Source organism: Oncorhynchus tshawytscha, linkage group LG25 (assembly GCF_018296145.1).
Source record: "Oncorhynchus tshawytscha isolate Ot180627B linkage group LG25, Otsh_v2.0, whole genome shotgun sequence".
Taxonomy (NCBI): Eukaryota; Metazoa; Chordata; class Actinopteri; order Salmoniformes; family Salmonidae; genus Oncorhynchus; species Oncorhynchus tshawytscha.
In genome coordinates, this window is record NC_056453.1 from 12,122,265 (window position 1) to 12,146,454 (window position 24,190).

Genomic DNA, 24,190 nt, shown 5'->3' on the forward strand with positions numbered 1-24,190 from the left:
GCCCCAGACATGACCTCATAAAGCCTGAACCTTATCTCCACCTGGCCGAACCACACTGCCTTGTAACTGACTGTGAGTTTCACGTGGGGCTTTCATACTAATCAGGTAGTATTTGACCTCTACAATCTTCTCTAATCTATTTTCTCTATCTCATCCTCTTTTTTTTTAAAGAAAATGTGCATGACATGGTAGAGCATTTCATAGAAATTCTAATAAAGAATATGGGATGCGAAGGTTTTTTTATTTGATTTGATGCCTAAAACTAAATACATCCCGACAGAAGCCTCGTTCTTTACAGTAATACAACAAATTAAATACAGTAAAACTAGAAAAGGTACTGGCATACCCAAATACCTACTTCATAATACCTTCGATGTAACATCTCCAATTTGAGAAAAACATTTGTCTGTGTTTGTCTGACGGACACACCGCAGATAATACGATTAAAGGTTTATTGAGAACAGAAGCCTCTTATGTCGTTGTTGTTGTCCGAAACCTGCCGGTGAAAACCATTCTCTCCTGACAAAGGACCGTCCCTCTGAATGAATGGACCAAAAAGCAGGATAACGCAGATCAAATATAACATTCTCCACCATAATGGCAGTAAGTCGGTTCTCACAAGCGTTGCTGGTGCTTTTTTGCCATGTTCTCTACTCCAGCGCTTCTTTCCAGCCAGCTCTGGTGCTGGATATGGCGAAAATTCTCCTCGACAACTACTGCTTCCCTGAGAATCTAGTCGGGATGCAGGAGGCCATTCAGCAAGCCATCAACAGCGGAGAAATCCTCAAAATATCTGACCGCAAGACCTTAGCATCTGTGCTGACGGCTGGCGTGCAGGGTGCACTCAATGACCCTCGGCTGACTGTGTCCTTCGAGCCAAACTTTGTCCCAGTGATGCCGCCTGCTCTCCCATCTCTACCCACGGAGCAGCTCATCCGGCTGGTCAGAAACTCTGTGAAGCTGGAGTTCCTTGAGAACAATGTCGGCTACCTGAGGATCGACCGGATTATAGGGGAGGAGACCGCAGCCAAGCTTGGCCCGCTGCTCCAGGAGAACATCTGGACCAAGGTCACCCACGCCTCCTCGTTAATCTTTGATCTGCGCTACAGCACAGCTGGGGAGCTGGACGGAGTCCCTTTCATCATCTCCTACTTCTCCGACCCAGAACCTCTCATTCACATTGACACAGTGTTTGATCGGCCCTCCAACACCACTAAGGAGCTATGGACTATGTCATCTATCATGGGAGAGAGGTATGGAAAGAGAAAAGACCTCATCGTATTAACCAGTAAGCGTACTATGGGTGCAGCTGAGGCAATCGCCTACACTCTGAAGCATTTGAACAGGGCTATAATTGTTGGAGAGAGGTCAGCCGGGGGGTCAGTGAAAGTGCAGAAGATAAGAATAGGAGATTCTGGTTTCTACATCACAGTTCCTGTGGCCAGGTCAGTGAACCCAATAACAGGCCAAAGCTGGGAAGTGAGTGGAATATCTCCCTCTGTAAATATCAATGCCAAGGAGGCTGTTGCCAATGCCAAAAATCTACTGGCTGTCAGGAGTGCCATTCCAAACGCTGTCCAGAGCGTCTCTGACATCATCAGGCAGTACTACTCATTCACAGACAGAGTACCGGCTCTCCTTCAACATCTGGAATCCACCGATTTTTTTTCTGTCATTTCAGAGGAGGACCTGGCGAATAAAATCAACTACGAACTGCAGTCTGTGTCAGAGGACCCTCGTCTGTTGATCAAACTGACCCAAGATCACCCGGTTATCATTGAGGAAGACTTTGAACCTGAGAACATACCAAACGATCCAGCATTTCTCACAAACCTGGTGGATACAGTCTTCAAAGTACGCATCTTAACTGGAAACACTGGTTATCTCCGCTTTGACAAGTTTGGAGATGTGTCAGTGATGGCCAAATTAGGAGAGCAGATTGCCCAAAAAATCTGGGAGCCCCTCAAAGACACAGAGAACCTCATCATCGATCTGCGATACAACACAGGTGGGTCCTCAGCTTCCATGGGCATCCTGCTCTCCTTCCTCCAAGACCCGTCACAACAGTTCCACTTCTTCACCCTATACGACAGGATCCAGAACACCACCACTGAGTTTAACACGCTTTCCGGCCTCCCAGGCCCACCCTATGGGTCTAAACGGGGAGTGTACATCCTGACTAGTTACTATACTGCTGGTGCTGGGGAGGAATTTGCTTATCTGATGCAGTCTCTGCACCGTGGCACCGTCATCGGGGAAATCACATCTGGGACCCTGATGCACTCCAAGTCCTTCCAGGTGGAAGACACCGACATTGTCATCACCGTCCCCTTCATAAACATCATAGACAACAACGGGGAGTGCTGGCTAGGTGGAGGCGTGGTCCCTGACGCCATAGTGCTTGCTGAGGAGGCCGTTGACCACACCCATGAGATCATAGAGTTTCACAGGGAGGTTCGCTCACTGGTGGAGGGGACGGGGGAGCTCCTGGAAGTACACTACGCCATCCCTGAGGTTGCCAACAAGGTCAGCAGAGTGCTGCTCATCAAATGGGCCGAGGGCTCGTATCGATCGGTGGTGGACTATGAGTCTCTGGCATCCCAACTGACAGCTGACCTCCAGGAGACATCAGGTGACCACCGGCTGCACATATTCTACTGCGACATCGAACCCGAGTCTCTGCATGACATGCCAAAAATCCCAACAGCTGAGGAGGTGGGTTACATCATTGACGCGCTGTTCAAGATTGAGGTGATGCCCGGGAACGTGGGCTACTTCAGGTTCGACATGATGGCAGACATAGAAGTGATGAGAGCCATCGGCCCTGAGCTGATTAAACTGGTGTGGAGCAAGCTGGTGAACACGGACACAATGATCATCGACATGAGATACAACACAGGTGGTTACTCCACAGCTATCCCACTCCTCTGCACCTACTTCTTCGATGCTGAGCCCCTGAGGCACCTCTACACCGTATTTGATCGCTCCACAACCACCATGACCGAGGTCATGACCCTGCCTCAGATCCAGGGTCAGAGGTACGGCTCCACCAAGGATATCTACATCCTCACTAGTCACATGACTGGGTCGGCTGCCGAGGCATTCACGCGGACCATGAAGGACCTTAACAGGGCGACGGTGATCGGGGAGCCGACCATCGGAGGGTCCCTGTCCAGTGCCACCTACCAGATCGGGAACAGTATCCTGTATGCCTCCATACCTAACCAGGTGGTCTTGAGTGCTGTTACTGGGAAAGTGTGGAGTGTTTCCGGGGTCGAGCCACACGTTGTTGCTCAGGCAAATGATGCTCTGAGTGTTGCACAGAGAATCATTGCAGCTAGGCTTTTAAAGCGAGATCAAGGGAAATAATGGTCATGTTATTGTTTCACTTTCCTGTAAATGTTTACTTTGTTTGTCCTGTATTTGTGAATTATGTTTTTTGTCGTGTGTGATTTCTGACAGAAATGTTATTTATTATAATTATTTTTCAGAAATCGGACATATCTGTGGTATAACATAACCACCCCGAAGTTTGTAAAAAAAAAAAAATATTTTCAAAATAAGGTTGAAAGTCTTTAAATAGTAGATTGCACATTAGTAATCCTTAAGGCACCTTATGAAAGCTTTCTTTTTGGACATGATTATAAACTAATTTAATAAAGAGATCCTTGACTGTTGCAGGTCTGGGATGAAAGTAGTTGCCTTCGATGAATTTGACCAAAATCCCTGTGCGTCATTTTGTATGAGAAATGTACAAATAAATCCTCTTGTTCATATTTCATGAATATCTAAATGTCTTCTTTTTTTTTATCTCCCTGAGCTACATTTGCTGTTGGCCTAAATATGTGTGAGGAGAAAGGGTTAATATTTCATTTCATTTCATTATACTATCATCATGTATTTAATCCGATTAATGCAAATACTTTCTATATGAATCTGTTAATGCATTTCTTATTTGTCCTTTTTGTCAATTGTCAAGTCATGTAATTTGTCATGTTGCGAGTGAAACATCATATTGCCATAATGTAGAAGAGTCTTCAGACAGTCAGTAGAGGGAGCATTACCCATACAAACCTGTAGTGAACTGTTGTGCTCAGTTTTCCTACTGTGTAGCATCAATGATATCAAATATCAACTGATTGTGAATAGTGTCATGACCAAATAGAGGCCATATAGCTTCAGAAGAGGAACACCCATTATCTATTATATACTGGTGTAGTAGGTTGAATCTAACTATATGGCAAATGTTATTGCTTGCGGGTAAGTTTTATTCCATTTCTAATCAACACTTGTTGAATAAACTGTTGAATAAACCTGTGAGTTATTATTACCCGAGACTGAACTATTTCGAGTTCAATGTGATATTTACAGACCATCATGCTTAGGGTCAGCCAACGGCACATTAAGAGAGAGGAGGGGGTGGAAGGCTTGACTATTTCAAATTCTATGTTCTTAATAATAAGTTCTATGTTCTAAGTATAATGCTGATTGATCATGTGCAGCACGAGTGAGAGATTATAGGCCTAAGTATGGTATAAGGACCTTTTGTCAAAATATACAGTTCAAGGCAACATTACACTTCACATCAACTAGCTGACCAACAGAAGGCCTGATTTTAAGGTAGAAACAAAGTAATAATTAATTCAGAAAACAATGATCTATTTAATTAACGCTGATCTACAATCAGTGAGCCTTATTCATCAAATGAAAAACATGCACAAATGTATAACACATTCAGTGATGTGAATATTTCCACCAAGCATAATCTCAACTGACATTTGTGTCTAGTTAAACCTTACCTCACACGCATAGCAACAAGTATACATTGAACATCTATATCTTGGGCAATATGTTGCACCTACATTGTTGGCCTGTTATTGTCTTACCAAAGCACTCAAGATAAGAAGATTAAAGGTTTATTGTGAGGAAAATCCTCTTATGTGTGTGTTAACAGAAACCTTTCAGGAAAAAAGGTCTCATTTGACCAAGGACCACTTTGCAGACGGACGTTCCACCGCAGAGTGGCTACTACTGTGGTTTACTGCTATCTAGAAACCCACCAAGATGGCAACGTCTCTCCTCTTGTTGGCATCGGTGCTGGTCCTCAGCAATGTGGCTGTCCACAGCGCTTTCGCACCCGACCTGATTGTCAGCATGGCTAAAATTCTCCTGGACAACTACTGCTCCCCGGAGAAACTGACTGGCATGCAGGAGGCCATTGACGCTGCAAGCAGCAACACAGAGATCCTCAGCATTCCCGACCCTGACACTCTCGCCTCCGTCCTGACCGGTGGGGTCCAGAGCACCATCAGTGACACCCGGCTGGTCATCTCCCATGAGCCCAACTACGTCCCAGCGGTGGCCCCTGCCTTGCCACCCCTGCCCCCAGACCAGCTCATCGGTGTGCTCCAGAGCTCCATTAAGCTGGAGGTCCTGGAGGGCAACATCGGCTACCTGAGGATCGACCACATCATCGGGGAGGAGTTGGCCGACAAGATTGGCACCCTCCTCCTGGAGCTGGTCTGGAACAAGATCCTGCCCACGTCCGCTCTGATCTTTGACCTTCGCTACACAGGCAGCGGGGATCTGTCGGGCATCCCATACATTGTGTCTTATTTCACTGATGCCGAACCTCTGATTCACATTGACAGTGTGTACGACCGTCCCACCAACACCACCACCGAGATGTGGTCTATGCCCACACTGCTGGGCGAGAGGTACGGAACAAAGAAGCCTCTCGTCATCCTGACCAGTGCAAACACCAAGGGAATTGCAGAGGACGTCGCCTATTGTCTGAAGAACCTCAAGAGGGCCACCATTGTCGGAGAGAAAACCGCTGGCGGGTCCGTGAAAATCGAAAAGATCAAGGTTGGGGACACCGACTTCTATGTCACAGTGCCCTCGGCTATGTCCGTCAACCCCATCACAGGGAAGTCCTGGGAGGTCGCCGGCGTGATGCCCGATGTTGAGATCAATGCTGAAGATGCCCTGGCCGCTGCCATTAATATCATTAACCTCCGTGCCGAGGTCCCTGCCATTCTTGAGGCTACTGGTGCTCTGGTGGCCGACAACTACGCCTTTGAGAATGTCGGAGCGGACGTTGCGGAGAAGCTGGCGGCAACGAGCGGTGACTACAACTTGATATCTTCAAAGGTGGAGCTGGAGACAAAACTCTCCGCTGACCTCATGACACTGTCCGGAGACAAATGCCTGAAGACCACCCACAACATCCCAGCCCTGCCACCAATGGTAAGAAAATAATGTTGAATTCTAGCCTATGTAAAACATTTAGCTATTGAGAATACTTTTATGTCAATCAAGATAACTTTTTTTAAATGAATATTTGCCTGAAACAATTGTCTGTTGAATTCAGTAGACCTTCAATAAAATAACATTGCATATCAATTATGGGGAATATTTTTGAGACATTTATGTTGATTTCAGAATCCATCTCCAGAGATGTTTATTGAGCTGATCAAGGTCTCATTCCACACGGATCTGTTTGAGAACAACATTGGTTACCTGCGCTTTGACATGTTTGGTGACTTCGAAGAGGTTCAGGCCATTGCCCAGATCATCGTGGAGCATGTGTGGAACAAAGTTGTTAACACTGATGCTCTGATTGTTGATCTCAGGTAGGACATCTCTTCATAGTGAAAATCAAAGCTCAAATTATGAGCATAGCAACTACCGGAAACATATTTATGTTCACTAAAATGAACAGAGTTAGAGAGTGGCTTACCATTTAGTTGGGGTAAATTGGAACAGTTGAACCATATGGAAAGGTTTTATTTCCTAAATTATAATTTTTCATATTGAATGTGTTTTTGCAGGAACAATGTGGGCGGACCCACCACTGCCATTGCAGGCTTCTGCTCCTACTTCTTTGATGCAGACAAGCAGGTCTTGCTGGACAAACTGTACGACAGACCCTCTGGCACCACTACGGAGCTGTGGTCTCTGTCTGAGCTCACTGGTAATGAACTTCCCAGTTGCATGATGTGTAGGCTACTGTATAGCGAGTTTATCAATTTGGATAAAGCAGAATATAATTGTGGGCTGTCAGCAGAATAGAGCACGTCAGGGATAAAAAAAATGACTCGTCTTCTTTCTCAGGCGCAAGGTACGGCACCAAGAAGAGCCTGATCATCCTGACCAGCGGGGCCACGGCCGGCGCCGCCGAGGAGTTCGTCTACATCATGAAGAAGCATGGCCGGGCCATGATTGTGGGCGAGACCACCAACGGCGCCTCCCACCCCCCTGAGACCTTCCGTGTGGGCGAGAGTGAAGTGTTCCTGAGCATCCCCACCACCCATTCAGATACAACGCAGGGCCCCGCATGGGAGGGGGCTGGGGTTGCCCCTCACATCCCTGTGCCAGCCGACGCAGCCTTGGACACTGCCAAGGGCATCCTCAACAAGCACTTCGCCGGCGCTAAGAAGTGAACTCCCTGACCGGGGAAGTTGGCAGCCAAAGGGGTTTAAGATCTTATGTTCTCAGAGGAACGAAGTATTTAGGGTACAGTTCAATGCACTTCATTGACCAAGTTTAGGGAGCCAGCCTCTGCACCTAAGCCTTCTTACCGTAGCCTGTTGTAGTGTTCTCATTTTGCAAGAATATGTGAGAGATTATGAACAAGATTGTGGTGTTTTTTTACTTGTAGTTTTTACTTACAAAAACTACTGTGATTGTAGACGGATTTAAGAAATGCTAGACTGAAATGTGACTCTTAAAGAAGTGGTTCATAAACTACGAATGTGTTTGTGTTACTGATCCACTAGCTCTTGGCCTTGGGGCTAAGATTTGTCAAAGCAGCTTCTATGTTTGACTGTCCAAAATAACGCGAGTTGTAAATTGCGCAAGAACATGAAAGCTGAAACTAGTTTAAAAAGGTGCATTGAATCAAATGTTGAAACATAATTGCTTTTCCTCTGATATTCTTATATATTTTCGAGTACCATTTTTTAGGACCTTTACAAACAAATTGTTCTGTCTGTTGGGGGTGCATTCTCTAATTTGATGCAGGGTCTTTTTGCTGTGTATGGGAAGAAGTGTTGTGTTCATACATAGTGACTTTCCATGTGAGGCAATTTGGGTTGCATGAATTCCAATGGTGGGACACAATAAAGTCATTGAGAACACAAGAATAAGTATATATGTTGTGGATCAGAGGTTAGGAGTGGATCAATAAAGTCAAGCAGCTTATTATATTATATAACACCAAACACGTTTTTGCCCAACAATGGAATAACTACAAATCCAACCAGATTTTCTCAATTCAACACACTAACACCTCAAATGGAATCAATCCCACCCATTGTTACACAGACCAGTGAGATAAACTATATATCAGCCCTGCAGCAAAAAAACTAACATTTCAGCACATTTCATTCAGATTAGAATTGTATACCTTCCCAGAGCAAGTTTCTCAGTTCAAGTAACACTTAACCATTCTGGTTTCTTCCTCCAGTTTCAACTTGGCCTGTTATCACAAACATAGTGTATTAGTATTATGTTAGAGGAGGTACGGTCAATACAATACAATACAATTCAATGTACTCCCTTTGTCTCGTTCCAGAAGATAGCAGCGCAGCTCATTTCTAACAGGAACGTCGCTGTAACACCTCAGAGGCACACAGATACTGGTCACTGGGAGTGGATATCCAGTGAGTGGGCCAGCTTTTGGCAGACACAAAGACCTGTATTTTCAAAACACAAGGAGTTAAACAGGATCCAGTAAGTAAGGGAATAACTATACATAAACACGTGGAAAGCGAGGGGCAGGGGGTATTAGGATTTACTCCTGATGAGGCTGATCACAGGCCACAAACAGTAGCTTTAGTGTAGCTGCATGTGCGTGCGTGTGTGTGTGTGTGTGTGTGTGTGCGTGTGCGTGCTTGCGTGCATGTGTATGTGTATGTGTGTGTGCGTGTGTGCGTGTCTGTGTATGTGCGTGCATGCGTGCATGTGTGTTGTGTGCGGGAGAATTGGGAGATATTAGGTCCAGTTTTCCTGCAGTCATCACTTTCATTTGATAACGCTTGTTTTGCTTGTCTCTGGAGGCGTAGCTTTGATTTACAGCTGACTCATGTGGTACCTGTATCAGCTTGCTGGCTATGGCTTAAATACTGTGGACACACAGCTCCTACCTGCTTGGCTCTTCAATATTTACACTGAAAACCTCCAGTAGGCAACGGAGAGAAGATACGAATGTGCAAATCAACATGTTATGTGTTCATTACAGTCCCAGCAATTGCATGTCATTCTAACTGTGTAATTACATGCCAATTCTATAGGCACTTCATTCCAAAGTGCTAATTAACTGGTAGGGCAAGTAAACAAGGGTTACGACTTAGTGAAGACTCATGCTTAAAAATAATGGATGGCTGCTTGTGTTTGAAAACAGTATAATTAGCCTAACTTACAGTGAGTAAGATTTTATCCTGAACAAATAAATTAACTTTGTTTGTCTAGGGAAGCATACATCCATTGTGCATATAACATTGTGGGCATATATGCTGTAATAAAAGCATGCAAAGCAGCAAAGTGGTCAAATTAGAGAGCAGTGGCGGCCGCTGATTGGCAAAATACCGGGGGAGTGAGGTGGTTGGAGTTGTCAACAGAGCAGCATGGCAGAAATACGTTTTCAAACTCTAGCTACTTTAGACCCCTGTCCTTTGACTGCCTTTGGATGTAGTTGTGTGGTTTATCAGGTCCCAGGCTCCCATGAGTGTTATTATTATTTATTTAGAAGTTAATTACAATCTGCTTTTTGCTTTAGAGCCATCTGTACCTGATAAAGCAGAGCTAGTCTCACGGGCGGAAGTAAGCCGTCTGGCACAAATAGTCTAGCTTGTATGCCCCCCCCTAGAACCAGGGCGCCCACTCTGACAAGGTTAATTGACCCACAGTCCCCCGCGTGATATCATTGACGTGATGTGCAAATGAGCGATAGAAAACGGATTGCGCGGCGGCCACCCACGGCGTCATCTTGCCCATGTCGCCTATACCTAAATCCGCTACTGGTCTGGCGCGAAGAGCCGAAGAAACAATCCAAGCAATGTTCGCATGGCCTATGTGCCCACGGAGGCGGGGCTACTGCTGGCAGTCACTGAGGGGCAGAGTAGTAGGTAACTGAACAGCTTGGTTTAAACTATATATTTTGGAAACAGGAAAATGTACACTTTGATGAGAATTTGACACATAATCCATTATTTAATGTATATATATTTTTATGGGGTGTTTCCCCTAACGCCCTAATGGGTGGGATGCCGCTGGGAGAGAGCCCTCAATTAAAATACTGACCTTTGCCACAGCCCTTCCATGCATTAGGCTATGGGTAGAATAGCCTTGAAAGGATGATCATGCGAGACTACAGGTGAGGTAGATTCAGTGGCAAGTGGGATGTGGGATGCCTGCCAGCAAAGCCACTATACAACACAGCCCTAAACACATTATTTGCACTACAATGGTGACAAACGGTGCCCACAAATGGCCTACATAAATCTGTCCCAACAGTCCATTCAGTCTCATTTACTGCCTTTAAAAAAAACATAGCTGATATGGCTGACTTGCTTAAACAAATGTGGTTTCTACTGACAATTGAGATGTACAAACAATGGCATAAAGGGGACGACAAGGGGATAGGAGGCAATCCGTAATAGCTAGGACAGACGTAGACAATAAAACTATTTGTTTAGCTCTTTTGAAATGTACAGCAACAGAATTGAGAACATGGGCAGTTCTTACAGTGTTCTCCCTGATGACTCCTTGCTGTCCCCAGTCCACCTGGCCATGCTGCTGCTCCAGTTTCAACTTCCACCTGACTGTGCTGCTGCTCCAGTTTCAACTGTTCTGCCTTATTATTATTCGACCATGCTGGTCATTTATGAACATTTGAACATCTTGGCCATGTTCTGTTATAATCTCCACCCGGCACAGCCAGAAGAGGACTGGCCACCCCACATAGCCTGGTTCCTCTCTAGGTTTCTTCCTAGGTTTTGGCCTTTCTAGGGAGTTTTTCCTAGCCACCGTGCTTCTACACCTGCATTGCTTGCTGTTTGGGGTTTTAGGCTGGGTTTCTGTACAGCACTTTGAGATATCAGCTGATGTACGAAGGGCTATATAAATAAATTTGATTTGATTTGATTTGATTCTGTACACCAAGACAGAACCGTAGGATAAATAAAAGGGGCATATAAACAGACAAGGAAAGCTCTTACAATATTCGATGATTACATTTCTCTAAAACAGGTTATTGGCTAAATGTGCACCACCAAGTCAGAACAGTAAGCGAAATTAAGAGGGGTAAATAGACCAAAAAGTTAGGGTGAGGCACATTTGGCTACTAACATCTTACTACACAACATACACTTAGTATGACTTTCTTAGCTACAGTATACCCTGGCATACCCTGGCTACAGTATCTCCCTGGCATATTACATCCCAGTTGTCAAATAAAATGAAATCAAAATCTAATCTAATCAAATCAAATTTTATTTGTCACATACACATGGTTAGCAGATGTTAATGCGAGTGTAGCGAAATGCTTGTGCTTCTAGTTCCGACAATGCAGTAATAATCCAACAAGTAATCTAACTAACAATTCCAAAAAAAAACTACTGTCTTATACACAGTGTAAGGGGATAAAGAATATGTACATAAAGATATATGAATGAGTGATGGTACAGAGCAGCTTAGGCAAGATACAGCAGATGGTATCGAGTACAGTATATACATATGAGATGAGTATGTAAACAAAGTGGCATAGTTAAAGTGGCTAGTGATACATGTATTACATAAGGATGCAGTAGATGATATAGAGTACAGAATATACGTATACATATGAGATGAATAATGTAGGGTATGTAAAACATTATATTAGGTAGCATTGTTTAAAGTGGCTAGTGATATATTGTCTTGAACTCACTGAAGTCAAGTTTCGCAGTTCCGAGCATGGCCAATGTTGAATGTTAATAATTTAAATTTGGAAAAGAGCCCCTTAATCCCAGATGTGGGACCACACAGCCACTGTGACTGATTCCTTCCAAACCACTCATTGTTGATTTTGTGATTTCCAACTTGTGGTGTAATGTTTATGTCCAATGGCCGATGAGCACCGATACATTGTTATCTCTAATTTCTCTTCATTATTTATCTTCATATGACAAGGATAAAAAATAATTTGCCATAAATATGTAGCAACAGTTGTCGTTTTGCTAGTCCAGTTTAGGTCAGGTGTGTATTGCCTGATCTTTCGCTTATGTCGGTTGGCTCACGCTAGGATGACATGTCTAATTAGGAAATAGCACTGAGATTTGTTTATCAAATAAATACCAAGTAGGCATACGTAATGATTTCGTAAATTATGATTACATTTGTATTGCCGAGTTGAGTTACTGGGCTACAATAACTTTCAGGACAGATGGGATTTTTCTATAACTACATCAGTGAATGCTCAGCTCATCACTTCGTTGTCCGTGCCTGTTTTCATGCCTGTTTTCCAAAGTTTAGCTTCTTGAGAGGGAGGCGCAAGGTGGAATTTTTTTTCTCTCCTGGCAGAAATATGAAACCTGGTTCATTTCAGCCAAGTTTGTCCCAAGCTCCCAGTTCTTAACATTGCTTTGCATTGCCCGTTTCCATTTTGCTTTTTTAAACTAAAACTCGTTTTGACAATTTGACAGGAAACGTAATTTGTGAATTATCTATTCTAACGCAGTGAGACATCTGTATTTGTTTATGAAATAAGCCTAGTACACTATCATTTAAAAAAATACGAATATGAAAGGATTCTATGTTTATATCGGATAGTAAAATCACTCTGAACAAATTATTTCATATTTTTTTCCCGAGGAGAACAAAGTGCCGTAAGTTTTATGGTATTTCTCGCCCTCATCGACCATCCAATATTTGCCAGGAGGGAGGCAGTAATTTCTGGAAACTGAGTGCAACAACAATCTCGACAGCTTTGACCGTGTGTTGTTTTGTTATGGGCATCTCTGCCTAGAGAAGTAATTAAAACACTTTTGGGGATGTGAGACGGCATTGACTTTTTCCGATTGAGCTTTTGGAGGAATTTACCTTTTCGTGGGGAACAATGGCGAGGTTTTTGATGAAAATGTCTCTCGCCCTACTTTTCCTTGGATTTTTTATGTTCACTTTAGCATCCGTCAATGCTGAACCAGAACAAGTAGATAAAGAAGAGGAGGAAAGTACATGTCAAGGGGCTTTCGACTTGTATTTTGTGCTTGACAAGTAAGTTACTATCAAAATGCCACATTTATTATTATACTGCATTGGCTAAATAAACCAAAGATACCGTTATATTGAGATGCCAAGCTTCTCTGTTTACACACACATGTCCATAGCATAGCCTACACTGTTCAAGTCAAATCAAAAGTTAAAATACAAAAGTTTGAGTGTTTTTACAACGTTGCAGACTGTTAATGCACTTACAAATAATGAGTAATGTAAATCAGCTATTCCAGCGCTTACAGCTGTTTCTGTGAAGTCTGACCTTTCTCTTTTTTTGCACAAGGCAGGGATAAAGAACCTTTATAGGCTGCTCACAAATTAACTTGATAAATTCATTTTTCACCTCCTTAAAGTCATTACTCAACAGGCAGTAGTGTGCGTGGTGATGCAGTCGGAGGCGGACTCTATGCATCGAACACACCGACATCGTCATTGCATTTTGGTACACCAGAATTACATTCATTTCCAATGAAACGCTGCGTTTGCCTTTGCAGCATTGCGTTTGCAGAGGCATTGGCAGTGCGTTCGGTGTGCGTAGACGGCTTGACAGAAATGGTAGCACAGGGTGAATGTTGAACTTTTGTTGCATACATATCCAGATGATGTTACGTACTATTTTGCTCAAAAATGCTTTCGGTTGGTTCGAAGCATTTGCTGAATAAGCAGTACAAGTGATCATATACTTCTCTGTATCTTTTTTTTTTATTCCTTCTGTCCTAATGGGGGAAGCATGATCTGTGCATGCCCGCGGGTACCTTTACAAGGTCCACTACTTACTTTTTCACATTAAAGAATGGGGAGTAAGACACAGTCTGCACTGTCCTTACATGACTACCTACAACTCACATTCAGGAGTATAGTTTTCATAGAGTGGCCAATTCATGCATTTCCTCCTATCCACCCACATAGGAAAAATCTTTGTGGTTCCAACATCTTACGCTCGACCAGCAGCAGGCCTCTCTCACTGTCTCAGGAGAGAAAAGTAGACTATACAGACCTTTCTGTCCTGCTATAGCCTAAGCCTAGCGCCTTTATGTAGTAGGTCAGAAGCATATTTTTTAGATAGAATGTCATTTATCAACACAGCTCATAGTAGATGTATGATTAAACCTTGATATATTGTGGCCCTGGTTGAGGATGTTGGTGCCACTGTTTGAGGTTCCTGACTTCAAACAACCGAACCGCTCATTAGGGACATCCCCTCATCCCTCAGGCCTGAGCTGTTTATTAGATGCACAGACCTACGATTAAGGTTAACCGGATGTATGGAGGTTAACAGGATATAGACCTTTGTACAGTGGCTTGGCTACTGAGTCATGCTTAGGGTCTGGAGTTTTTCCTGAGCTGGAAGAATTCTGTGTCTTATTTACTGTATATTCTGCGGGACCAAGAGTTTCTTTCTCCAGGCCAGGTCAGGGGTAAAAACTCCTGCCTCTTGTCATGCTTCATCGGGCTACAATTAGTCTACAGCAACTTGGTCTCGAGTTTCTTTGAATATCAGTCCATAAATGACTAGTTTATGGAAAAAATCTCCCCCAGCCAACTGGTCACTGAATAAAGGAAAATGGACCATGTGGATATCATGTATCATTACTGTCGGGGTCCAAATGGATGGTGGATCAAAGAGAACCAATTTTAAGCCGTCCTATGTTGTGGCGTATCATAGGCCGACAGAGGTATGAGTTTGTGCTGAATCAGACTGGTAGGCCCTATCCTGCAGTTTTGTAAGGAACACAACACAAAGGGATTGTTTTAGGCATGTTTCTAGCACCACAGACCGGTACTGATGCCAAATGTTCTGCACAATAAAGATCCTCAAAACACACTCCCTACCCACCACTGTAGCTAATTCTCGTCAGATGGTATGGGGAAACACCCTAGTTTTATCTTTGGTCTGCTAAAATAACTTCCTTGTCCTCACTTAGGCTACTTGTCACTGGCACACCCGCATTTACCACTTGTAGGACGCGAAAACACTGGCCTACGGGACATTCACCGTTTATAGGAAACAGGATCATGATGCGTGAAGCTCTTCTGATGCTCTAGCAGATTTCCACAGATATCAGGGTGGTTCCATAAGATTTTGATCACTTTCAGCCCTTTTGATTTGAACAAAACCTTCCATGCATGTTTACCCACGGTAGAAGTGGTCAGAAAGTAACCCCTTTTGACCTGAATATCAAAACATTCAGGAGATAAAGGTTCTCAAAGTTTGACCTGTTTTGCATACCCCACCCTACCATTAGATATCCATATGATATCATTTGAAAGCTTTCCAAAGAAAGATGTCAAAGTATTTTATAATTTATTGAACAAAAATGTATTTAAAATACAAATGTTACTTCTTTTTCTTTTTTTACCTATAAAGCCAATTATCTAAAAACACGTAAACTCTTATTTTTTTTAATGTTCATATACATTATGTTGTAGGTTAGACCCTATTTTGCATCATCAGAGTTGTTTGTGTTGTGCCCACCATCGGTTGAGACTCGGCGTGCTCTTGAATACAGGAGTGGGTGTCAGTCATGTTTTGTTTGATAAATGTACTAAAATGTGTGTAGAATTGACAAAGATGGTTGAATGTTCACACATCAGAGAATGTTTTTATTTTGCGTTTTTTAAAATTAGGTTTCCATTAGCCGACGCCAATGGCGACAGCTAGTCTTAATGTGCATTTGAGTGGGAATATCTGCTGTTTTAAATTATACTGTCAATCTTCCATAGGGAACCAATTGAAATCATAGAAATATAGATACTAGATTAGACATTCCCATTCAAGTTGACATTCGACAGTGTGTAGACCGGCGGCCATCTTTTTCGTTGTCATTGGAAGTTACATTTGAAATTGAAATGGTGTACCAGCTAAATTGCAGTGACCTGAAGGGATAGGTCCATTCTATTAATTATCTTTCTATGATTGAAATGACACCCACCCTGTATTCAAGAGTTATGCTGTGTCTCAACCAATGGAAGGCACAACACAAACACCTCAGATTATGTAAATTAGGGTCTAAACTAGAACATATGCGAAAATAAGACAAATCTGAGTTTACACATTTTTACATAATTGCTGTTGAAGATTAAAATATTGCATAATTGTTCATTTATATAAAAAACAATCTTAAGATATTATAAAATTGTTTGTAAGCTTTAAAAATGATATCAAACTCAACTGTTTATCTTTTCCAGTGATGAAGACATGGAGGTCTAATGGTAGGGGTTGGGTATTCAAAATGGGTCAACTTTGAGCACCTCTATCTCCAGAATGTTTTGGCATTCAGTTCCAAAAAGTCACTTTCTGGCCGCTTCTACTATGGACAAACATGCATGGAAGGTTCCGTTCAAAAGGGGTGCGGTCAGAAAGTGATTGAATTCATATGGAACGACCCATCATTGTTTTCTGATCAAGCGATAGGGACAAATGGAAACAGTTATGTTTGGCACTTGTGTTTTCCCAATGGTCGCTGCATATAGCAGCCATTTTATCCTCCTTTTCAAGTCTTCGTCATTCTTGTTCTTCTCCCAGAACAACATTGAAGTTGGATGTTAAGTCATGATAATTTAAAAAGTCCAAGCCAACCGGACTACAGCTGAAGTCTATAAATAATTGAAATACAGTATGTCAAAACCTTCTCATTGTGGAATGCGCTTTTTGATCTATTCAGGACCATGGTGCCTCTTTGGCCTCCATAAAGCGCTAGAAGTAGCTTTTGGCACGTGTGTTTTGCAGGAGTAAGTGCCCTGTTAAATGTTATCATACCGTCTAGAATTCCGAGTGTGTTGAGGGACCCGAGTGAGACAGACATTTTAAAGGTATTGCAGTCATTGAATGGCAGTAATTTATTTAGACGAGAAAATATTGCACCCGGAGAACATTTTGAAAAGAAGAAAGAGAGGAGAGAGAGGAGAGAGAGAGAGAGAGAGAGAGACAAAATATTCAAGAAAAAGAGAGAGTAGGAGAGAGAAAATAAAGATTGCAGATGGGGGCCTAGTACACAGCAAGTAGGCCTCAAGCTAAAAGTAGGTTAGTGGGTTCTCTGTACAAATCCCTATGCATAGTCAGTTAATTGGTCGCAGACTGGGGTGGTTCTTACCATGCAGGCCCATCTGGAATGTGACACTAGCTTCATGGTGTTGAATTTTCCTCTCAACACGCGTGAGAGCAGAGCCCATCGCCTTTACTGAGCGCCTGGCCTGATGGAGCTTTTTCCCCTAGACCCCTGGCCCAGACCTACTGAACCCTCTCTCTCTGTCTGTTTGTCTCACTCACTCTCTCTCTCTCTCTCTCTCTCTCTCTCTCTCTCCCTGACTCACTTCATCTGGCTGGTTCTAGCAGTGCGTTTTCACACAGTCAGCATAAAGAAAGGCTTGATTAAAAATAAAATGTATTTACTCCGGGTCGTCCGGGCTGTTTAAAATAATGAATACTTTCTCTGACATCTAGCACAGTCCTGACATGGTCTGTTTAATGATCCATGTTGCCTCCCCGAGTGCCATGAGGTGTTTGGATACAGTACAGCTAAAGCAATCAAATCAAATGCTCTAGAAAAGTAGAGACATAGTTGTTGCTTGTGGCCTTGAGACCATAGCCTGTCAAACTGGGTGTACACTACACGGTTTTGGCCCCAATTTAGCTGTCCCAGACAAGTTTTTGAGATTGGAGACAAAATCCCCATGTCGTTGCCTACTTGGGGCGCGCGGGCGTCCCGAGTAGCCCTCAGAGATGCAATCTCAGGGCTACCGATCCCATTTTTGAGCAGTTCCAGAAGTCCAAATATTTTCGACATGTTGGATGGGCACAAAATCTGCAATGCTCTTGTAGTGTGAGATATGCAACGACAAGATTTTTAGAATGGTGATCAGCAGATAGCCTAGTGGTTAGAATGTTGGACTAGTAACCGAAAAGTTGCAAGATCGAATCCCTGAGCTGTCGTTCTGTCCCTTAACAAGGCAGTTAACCCACTGTTCCTAGGCCGTCATTGAAAATAAGAATTTGCTCTTAACTGATTTGCCTAGTTAAATAAAGGTAAAATATATATATCTTTTTTTAAATAGCCAATCAGAGCTCTCCAGAGAAGGAGCCAGTGAGATGACGCATTGTATTGCATCACCCAGAATGTGTACTCTCGAGCAGGAGCCATGACCATCATTAGTATGCATTTGTACTTGCCCAAAGTGTCAAATCGTTACATCTCTGACAAAGTCTTTACACACAATGTCATTCAATTCCAAATGTATTGGCTAGATATTTCAACTCTGAATGGCAAGTGTGAATGTTTGACTGAAAATGTTTACGAAGCTGCTTTGAGCCACAGCTAGTTCCAGCTATCACATCACATCCTTGTTTTAGCGAGACAGCGTGGTATCAAGAATCGTCACGACCAAAGGAAGAATCTCGTAGTGTGTGACCCCCCCCCCCCACCCCACATCGTGCCACATCGTTTAGTGTGCACACCACCGCCAAGACAAAAAAAAATGACAGGAAAGATGGTCGTCTAATGTGAAGGTCTCGCGTAGCATCAGTCATCCTGTTGTTCCCCAGGGCAGTTTTAAAGGACTTGGTCAGAGCACTGACCTCACCGGTCCCTCAAATTTGAGGATGCTGATCTATTTTGGCCTTTTGTCACTTGTTTGGGCTGACAGACAAGGCACTGGACTGTACATATTCGAAGGATATTTTCAGCCTCCCCTAGCAGATGACATGAATAAAAAGCCAACACGTTGCTTTAATTATCCCTTGTCCTAATGTTACCCCGATCTCTCTCTCTCTCTCTTTCTCTCTCTCTCTCTCTCTCTCTCTCTCTCTCTCTTTCTCTCTCTCTCTCTCTCTCTCTCTCTCTCTCTCTTTCTCTCTCTCTCTCTCTCTCTCTATATATAAGTATAGTCAGAGGATCTATCAATTGTATAATACACTAGGAAAAGGAAACATATACTCAGTCCTTTTATGATATAATCGCCCACTCCTGTTGTCAAGTCCTTAATCATTTTAGTCAACAAAGCTGTTGAAGCTTGGGTTAACAACTTCCGAAACATTTTACATGAACAAAACCCAAACCTTTGAGCTGTAATGGTTTGACTCAGTCTATTAAAATTACATCAAAGAAGAGGTACCACAAACATTTTCAACGAGGATCTTACAAGAAAATAGCCCACTTCCTTTCCTAATGCTGTTTATACAGGTGAGGAAACTGCAAGCTCGGCCACAATCCCACGACTGCCTGGTACCTCAGAGAACAGTCTTGTCCAACACAAATAATATCCATCGTAATGCACAAAATATCCGAGGCGGGAGTTCTTAGCTTAACCCGTCTTAGAAAAACACTGAAACACTATCCCTATATGACTGTACAGTACATGAAAGAAGCCATTTTGAGTTGCAGCATTTTCCCCTTGTAATGAAACAAACTTGCATCCCTGACAGACTGTCTCTTCCATCAAGTCAGGCCAATCCAACTGTGTGTTGCCACGTCAGATGAACACTGTTTATCCAACACATTTTTTGAACATCCAATAAGACGTTAGCTGGACTCCCCCACAAGTTTTATTTGGGTAAGGCTTGTTTAGTTTGAAAAGTCTTGCCCTCACAGGGTGCATTGATTCAGACGGATGCAATGCCTTGATGTGCTGGACAAACAGGAAGTTTGTTGGAGGGAAAAACAAGAACAAGGGAGGGAGATAGCTTATAAAATAATATACACAACTCTCTGTCTGCTAAGTATATCATGTATGCTTATCCTACACAACAACAACAAAAAATGTACACCAGGAAACCAGTACAGAGACTAAACTGGGAAACAAATGAATGTTATGTCTGGCCCCAGATTAGAACTATGTGACATCCATGTGCGGCTTTGTCAGTAGCTTTGTCCTATTTCAAGCTATTGCTTCAGCCATCAGCTAACGGGTGTGGTTTGGTTCAGTTCAACCAATTAGCTTATTTCCCATGTTTTATATCCTTCAGTAACGAGTCACCGCCACAACCCCCAGCCAGGTCTCTTCCTTCCATTCACACGTGGGTCTGAGAGGAAATGAAGCTCTTCACTGTGGTCCCTCAGGGAGGCTCAGAGCTGTTTCCTCAGCCCCATGGGAGTTGAGCTGGGCAGTTTGCTAAATTAGTCATGACTGGTCCTCAGATGTGTCCTAACCTACTTTCCTCCTTTTCCCAAACGCATGGAGTTAGTTTGTATCAATGGAGATTTTCTGTGACACATTGTTAGGCCAGTCCGCTTAATAATGATATCTATGCTAGGATTGTGTGTGTTCACTTTATATTTTGCATACAATTTCTTTGCTAGGAGGTGTTGGATAAACATATAGGAAATGTGTAAAGTGTGGTTTTAAAACAACAGTTTTTCATATGACTTAAGTATTCATCTGTTTATCTTCCTTTCTAAGATCTGGCAGTGTCAAAAACCACTGGATAGAAATCTACTCCTTTGTGGAGCATCTAGCTGAAAAGTTTATCAGGTAAGAGAACGTCAGAAAAATATTTTCAACATCATGTGTTGAAATAAATATTTTTTTGTAATGGATTGAGATATAGCCCATATTGAGCCAACGTGAATCCTACTTACTTTTGAAGTATAGGAACATCTCATGAAGAAGATATCAAATCAAATCAAATTTATTTATATAGCCCTTCGTACATCAGCTGATATCTCAAAGTGCTGTACAGAAACCCAGCCTAAAACCCCAAACAGCAAGCAATGCAGGTGTGGAAGCACGGTGGCTAGGAAAAACTCCCTAGAAAGGCCAAAACCTAGGAAGAAACCTAGAGAGGAACCAGGCTATGAGGTGTGGCCAGTCCTCTTCTGGCTGTGCCAGGTGGAGATTATAACAGAACTTGGCCAAGATGTTCAAATGTTCATAAATGACCAGCATGGTCAAATAATAATAATCACAGGCAGAACAGTTGAAACTGGATTGGTAGCACAGCCAGGTGGACTGGGGACAGCAAGGAGTCATCATGCCAGGTAGTCCTGAGGCATGGTCCTAGGGCTCAGGTCCTCCGAGAGAGAGAAAGAAAGAGAGAATTAGAGATAGCATACTTAAATTCACACAGGACACCGGATAGGACAGGAGAAGTACTCCAGATATAACAAACTGACCATAGCCCCCTTACACATAAACTACCGCAGCATCAAATCAAATCAAATTTTATTTGTCACATACACATGGTTAGCAGATGTTAATGCGAGTGTAGCGAAATGCTTGTGCTTCTAGTTCCGACAATGCAGTAATAATGAGCAAGTAATCTAACTAACAATTCCAAAAAAAACTACTGTCATACACAGTGTAAGGGGATAAAGAATATGTACATAAGGATATATGAATGAGTGATGGTACAGAGCAGCATAGGCAAGATACAGTAGATGATATCGAGTACAGTATATACATATGAGATAAGTAGTAAACCAAGTGGCATAGTTAAAGTGGCTAGTGATACATGTATTACATAAGGATGCAGTCGATGATATAGAGTACAGTATCAACGTATGCATATGAGATGAACAATGTAGGGTAAGTAACATTATATAAGGTAGCATTGTTTAAAGTGGCTAGTGATATATTTACATCATTTCCCATCAATTCCCATGATTAAAGTGGCTGGAGTAGAGTCAGTGTCATTGACAGTGTGTTGGCAGTAGCCACTCAATGTTAGTGGTGGCTGTTTAACAGTCTGATGGCCTTGAGATAGAAGCTGTTTTTCAGTCTCTCGGTCCCAGCTTTGATGCACCTGTACTGACCTCGCCTTCTGGATGGCAGCGGGGTGAACAGGCAGTGGCTCGGGTGGTTGATGTCCTTGATGATCTTTATGGCCTTCCTGTAGCATCGGGTGGTGTAGGTGTCCTGGAGGGCAGGTAGTTTGCCCCCGGTGATGCGTTGTGCAGACCTCACTACCCTCTGGAGAGCCTTACGGTTGAGGGCGGTGCAGTTGCCATACCAGGCGGTGATACAGCCCGCCAGGATGCTCTCGATTGTGCATCTGTAGAAGTTGCACAATCGAGAGCATCCTGGCGGGATGCTCAGCCTAAATACTGGAGGCTGAGACAGGATGGGTCAGGAGACACTGTGGCCCCTTCCGATGACACCCCCGGACAGGGTCAAACAGGAAGGATATAACCCCACCCACTTTGCCAAAGCACAGCCCCCACACCACTAGAGGGATATCTTCAACCACCAACTTACCATCCTGAGACAAGGCCAAGTATAGCCCACCAAGACCTCCGCCTGCGGCACAACCCAAGGGGGGGCGCCAACCGAGACAGGAAGATCACATCAGTGACTCAACCCACTCAAGTGACGCACCCCTCCTAGGGACGGCATGAAAGAGCACCAGTAAGCCAGTGACTCAGCCCCTGTAATAGGGTTAGAGGCAGAGAATCCCAGGGGAACCAGCCAGGCAGAGACAGCAAGGGCGGTTCGTTGCTCTAGAGCCTTTCCGTTCATCTTCACACTCCTGGGCCAGACTACACTCAATCATATGACCCACTGAAGAGATGAGTCTTCAGTAAAGACTTAAAGGTTGAGACCGAGTTTGCGTCTCTCACATGGGTAGGCAGACCATTCCATAAAAATGGTGCTCTATAGGAGAAAGCCCTGCCTCCAGCTGTTTGCTTAGAAATTCTAGGGACAATTAGGAGGCCTGCGTCTTGTGACCGTAGCGTACGTGTAGGTATGTACGGCAGGACCAAATCAGAGAGATAGGTAGGAGCAAGCCCATGTAATGCTTTGTAGGTTAGCAGTAAAACCTTGAAATCAGCCCTTGCCTTGACAGGAAGCCAGTGTAGGGAGGCTAGCACTGGAGTAATATGATACATTTTTTGGGTTATAGTCAGGATTCTAGTAGCCGTATTTAGCACTAACTGAAGTTTATTTAGTGCTTTATCCGGGTAGCTGGAAAGTAGAGCATTGCAGTAGTCTAACCTAGAAGTAACAAAAGCATGGATACATTTTTCTGCATCATTTTTGGACAGAAAGTTTCTGATTTTTGAAATGTTACGTAGATGGAAAAAAGCTGTCCTTGAAACAGTCTTGCTATGTTTGTCAAAAGAGAGATCAGGGTCCAGAGTAATGCCGAGGTCCTTCACAGTTTTATTTGAGACGACTGTACAACCATTAAGATTAATTGTCAGATTCAACAGAAGATCTCTTTGTTTCTCTGGACCTAGAACAAGCATCTCTGTTTTGTCCGAGTTTAAAAGTAGAAAGTTTGCAGCCATCCACTTCCTAATGTCTGAAATACAGGCTTCTAGCTAGGGCAACTTTGGGGCTTCACCATGTTTCATTGAAATGCACAGCTGTGTGTCATCCGCATAGCAGTGAAGGTTAACATTATGTTTTCAAATGACATCCCCAAGAGGTAAAATATATAGTGAAAACAATAGTGGTCCTAAAACGGTACCTTGAGGAACACCGAAATGTACAGTTGATTTGTTAGAGGACAAAACATTCACAGAGACAAACTGATATCTTTCCGACAGATAAGATCTAAACCAGGCCAGAACTTGTCCATGTAGACCAATTTGAGTTTCCAATCTCTCCAAAAGAATGTGGTGATCGATGGTATCAAAAGCAGCACTAAGGTCTAGGAGCACGAGGACAGATGCAAAGCCTCAGTCTGATGCCATTAAAAGGTCATTTACCACCTTCACAAGTGCAGTCTCAGTGCTATGATGGGGTCTAAAACCAGACTGACTTTATTTTTGTGCCACCAGATGTTTGCATATACTTGTAAAGTTACCAAGATTATTAGTAGGGCTGCACGATATGGGCAAAAAAAAGACAAATTGCAATTTTTCAACCAAAAATTGTGATTTGACTTGCAATATAGATCAAAACACTTGGGTGAACTGTTGGAATCATAGAAATAGAATGATTGTGTTGTTTGGCATGACAACAAATGAAAAAGCCAGCTAGGAGTTATGACAGGGTA

At 43.2% G+C, this 24,190-nt stretch overlaps 2 protein-coding genes across 4 annotated transcripts in view; both read left to right on the forward strand.

Annotated features, from left to right (window-relative positions):
• On the forward strand, positions 1-8,144 carry LOC112224212 (retinol-binding protein 3-like). 3 transcript variants are annotated; one of them, XM_024387620.2, is made up of 5 exons: positions 1-72; positions 4,955-6,249; positions 6,445-6,635; positions 6,834-6,976; positions 7,117-8,144. In XM_024387620.2, the coding sequence occupies exons 2-5, from the start codon at positions 5,065-5,067 to the stop codon at positions 7,443-7,445; spliced, it is 1,848 nt and encodes a 615-aa protein (XP_024243388.1). In that variant the 5' UTR covers positions 1-72; positions 4,955-5,064; the 3' UTR covers positions 7,446-8,144. The 3 variants fall into 3 exon arrangements, with proteins under 3 accessions (XP_024243388.1, XP_024243387.1, XP_024243389.1); XM_024387619.2 differs by having other exon boundaries at positions 18-105; XM_024387621.2 differs by lacking the exon at positions 1-72 and adding an exon at positions 176-3,255 and having other exon boundaries at positions 5,935-6,249.
• A 4,371-nt stretch (positions 8,145-12,515) lies between these two features.
• LOC112224229 (anthrax toxin receptor 1) overlaps positions 12,516-24,190 on the forward strand; it is a 32,555-nt gene continuing 20,880 nt past the window's right edge. The window contains exons 1-2 of the mRNA XM_042305937.1: positions 12,516-13,254; positions 20,650-20,721. Of these exons, the coding sequence (XP_042161871.1) occupies positions 13,097-13,254; positions 20,650-20,721 (230 nt within the window). The 5' untranslated portion in view covers positions 12,516-13,096. The remainder of the gene's footprint in view (positions 13,255-20,649; positions 20,722-24,190) is intronic.

Excerpts from the sequence above, each read along its gene's own strand:
- LOC112224212 (XM_024387621.2), top strand. The coding sequence starts at position 598 with ATGGCAGTAAGTCGGTTCTCACAAGCGTTGCTGGTGCTTTTTTGCCAT. Across the intron at positions 3,256-5,934 it reads TGAGTGCTGTTACTGGGAAA|TCCTGGGAGGTCGCCGGCGT; the intron begins GTGTGGAGTGTT and ends ATCACAGGGAAG. Across the intron at positions 6,977-7,116 it reads GTCTCTGTCTGAGCTCACTG|GCGCAAGGTACGGCACCAAG; the intron begins GTAATGAACTTC and ends CTTCTTTCTCAG.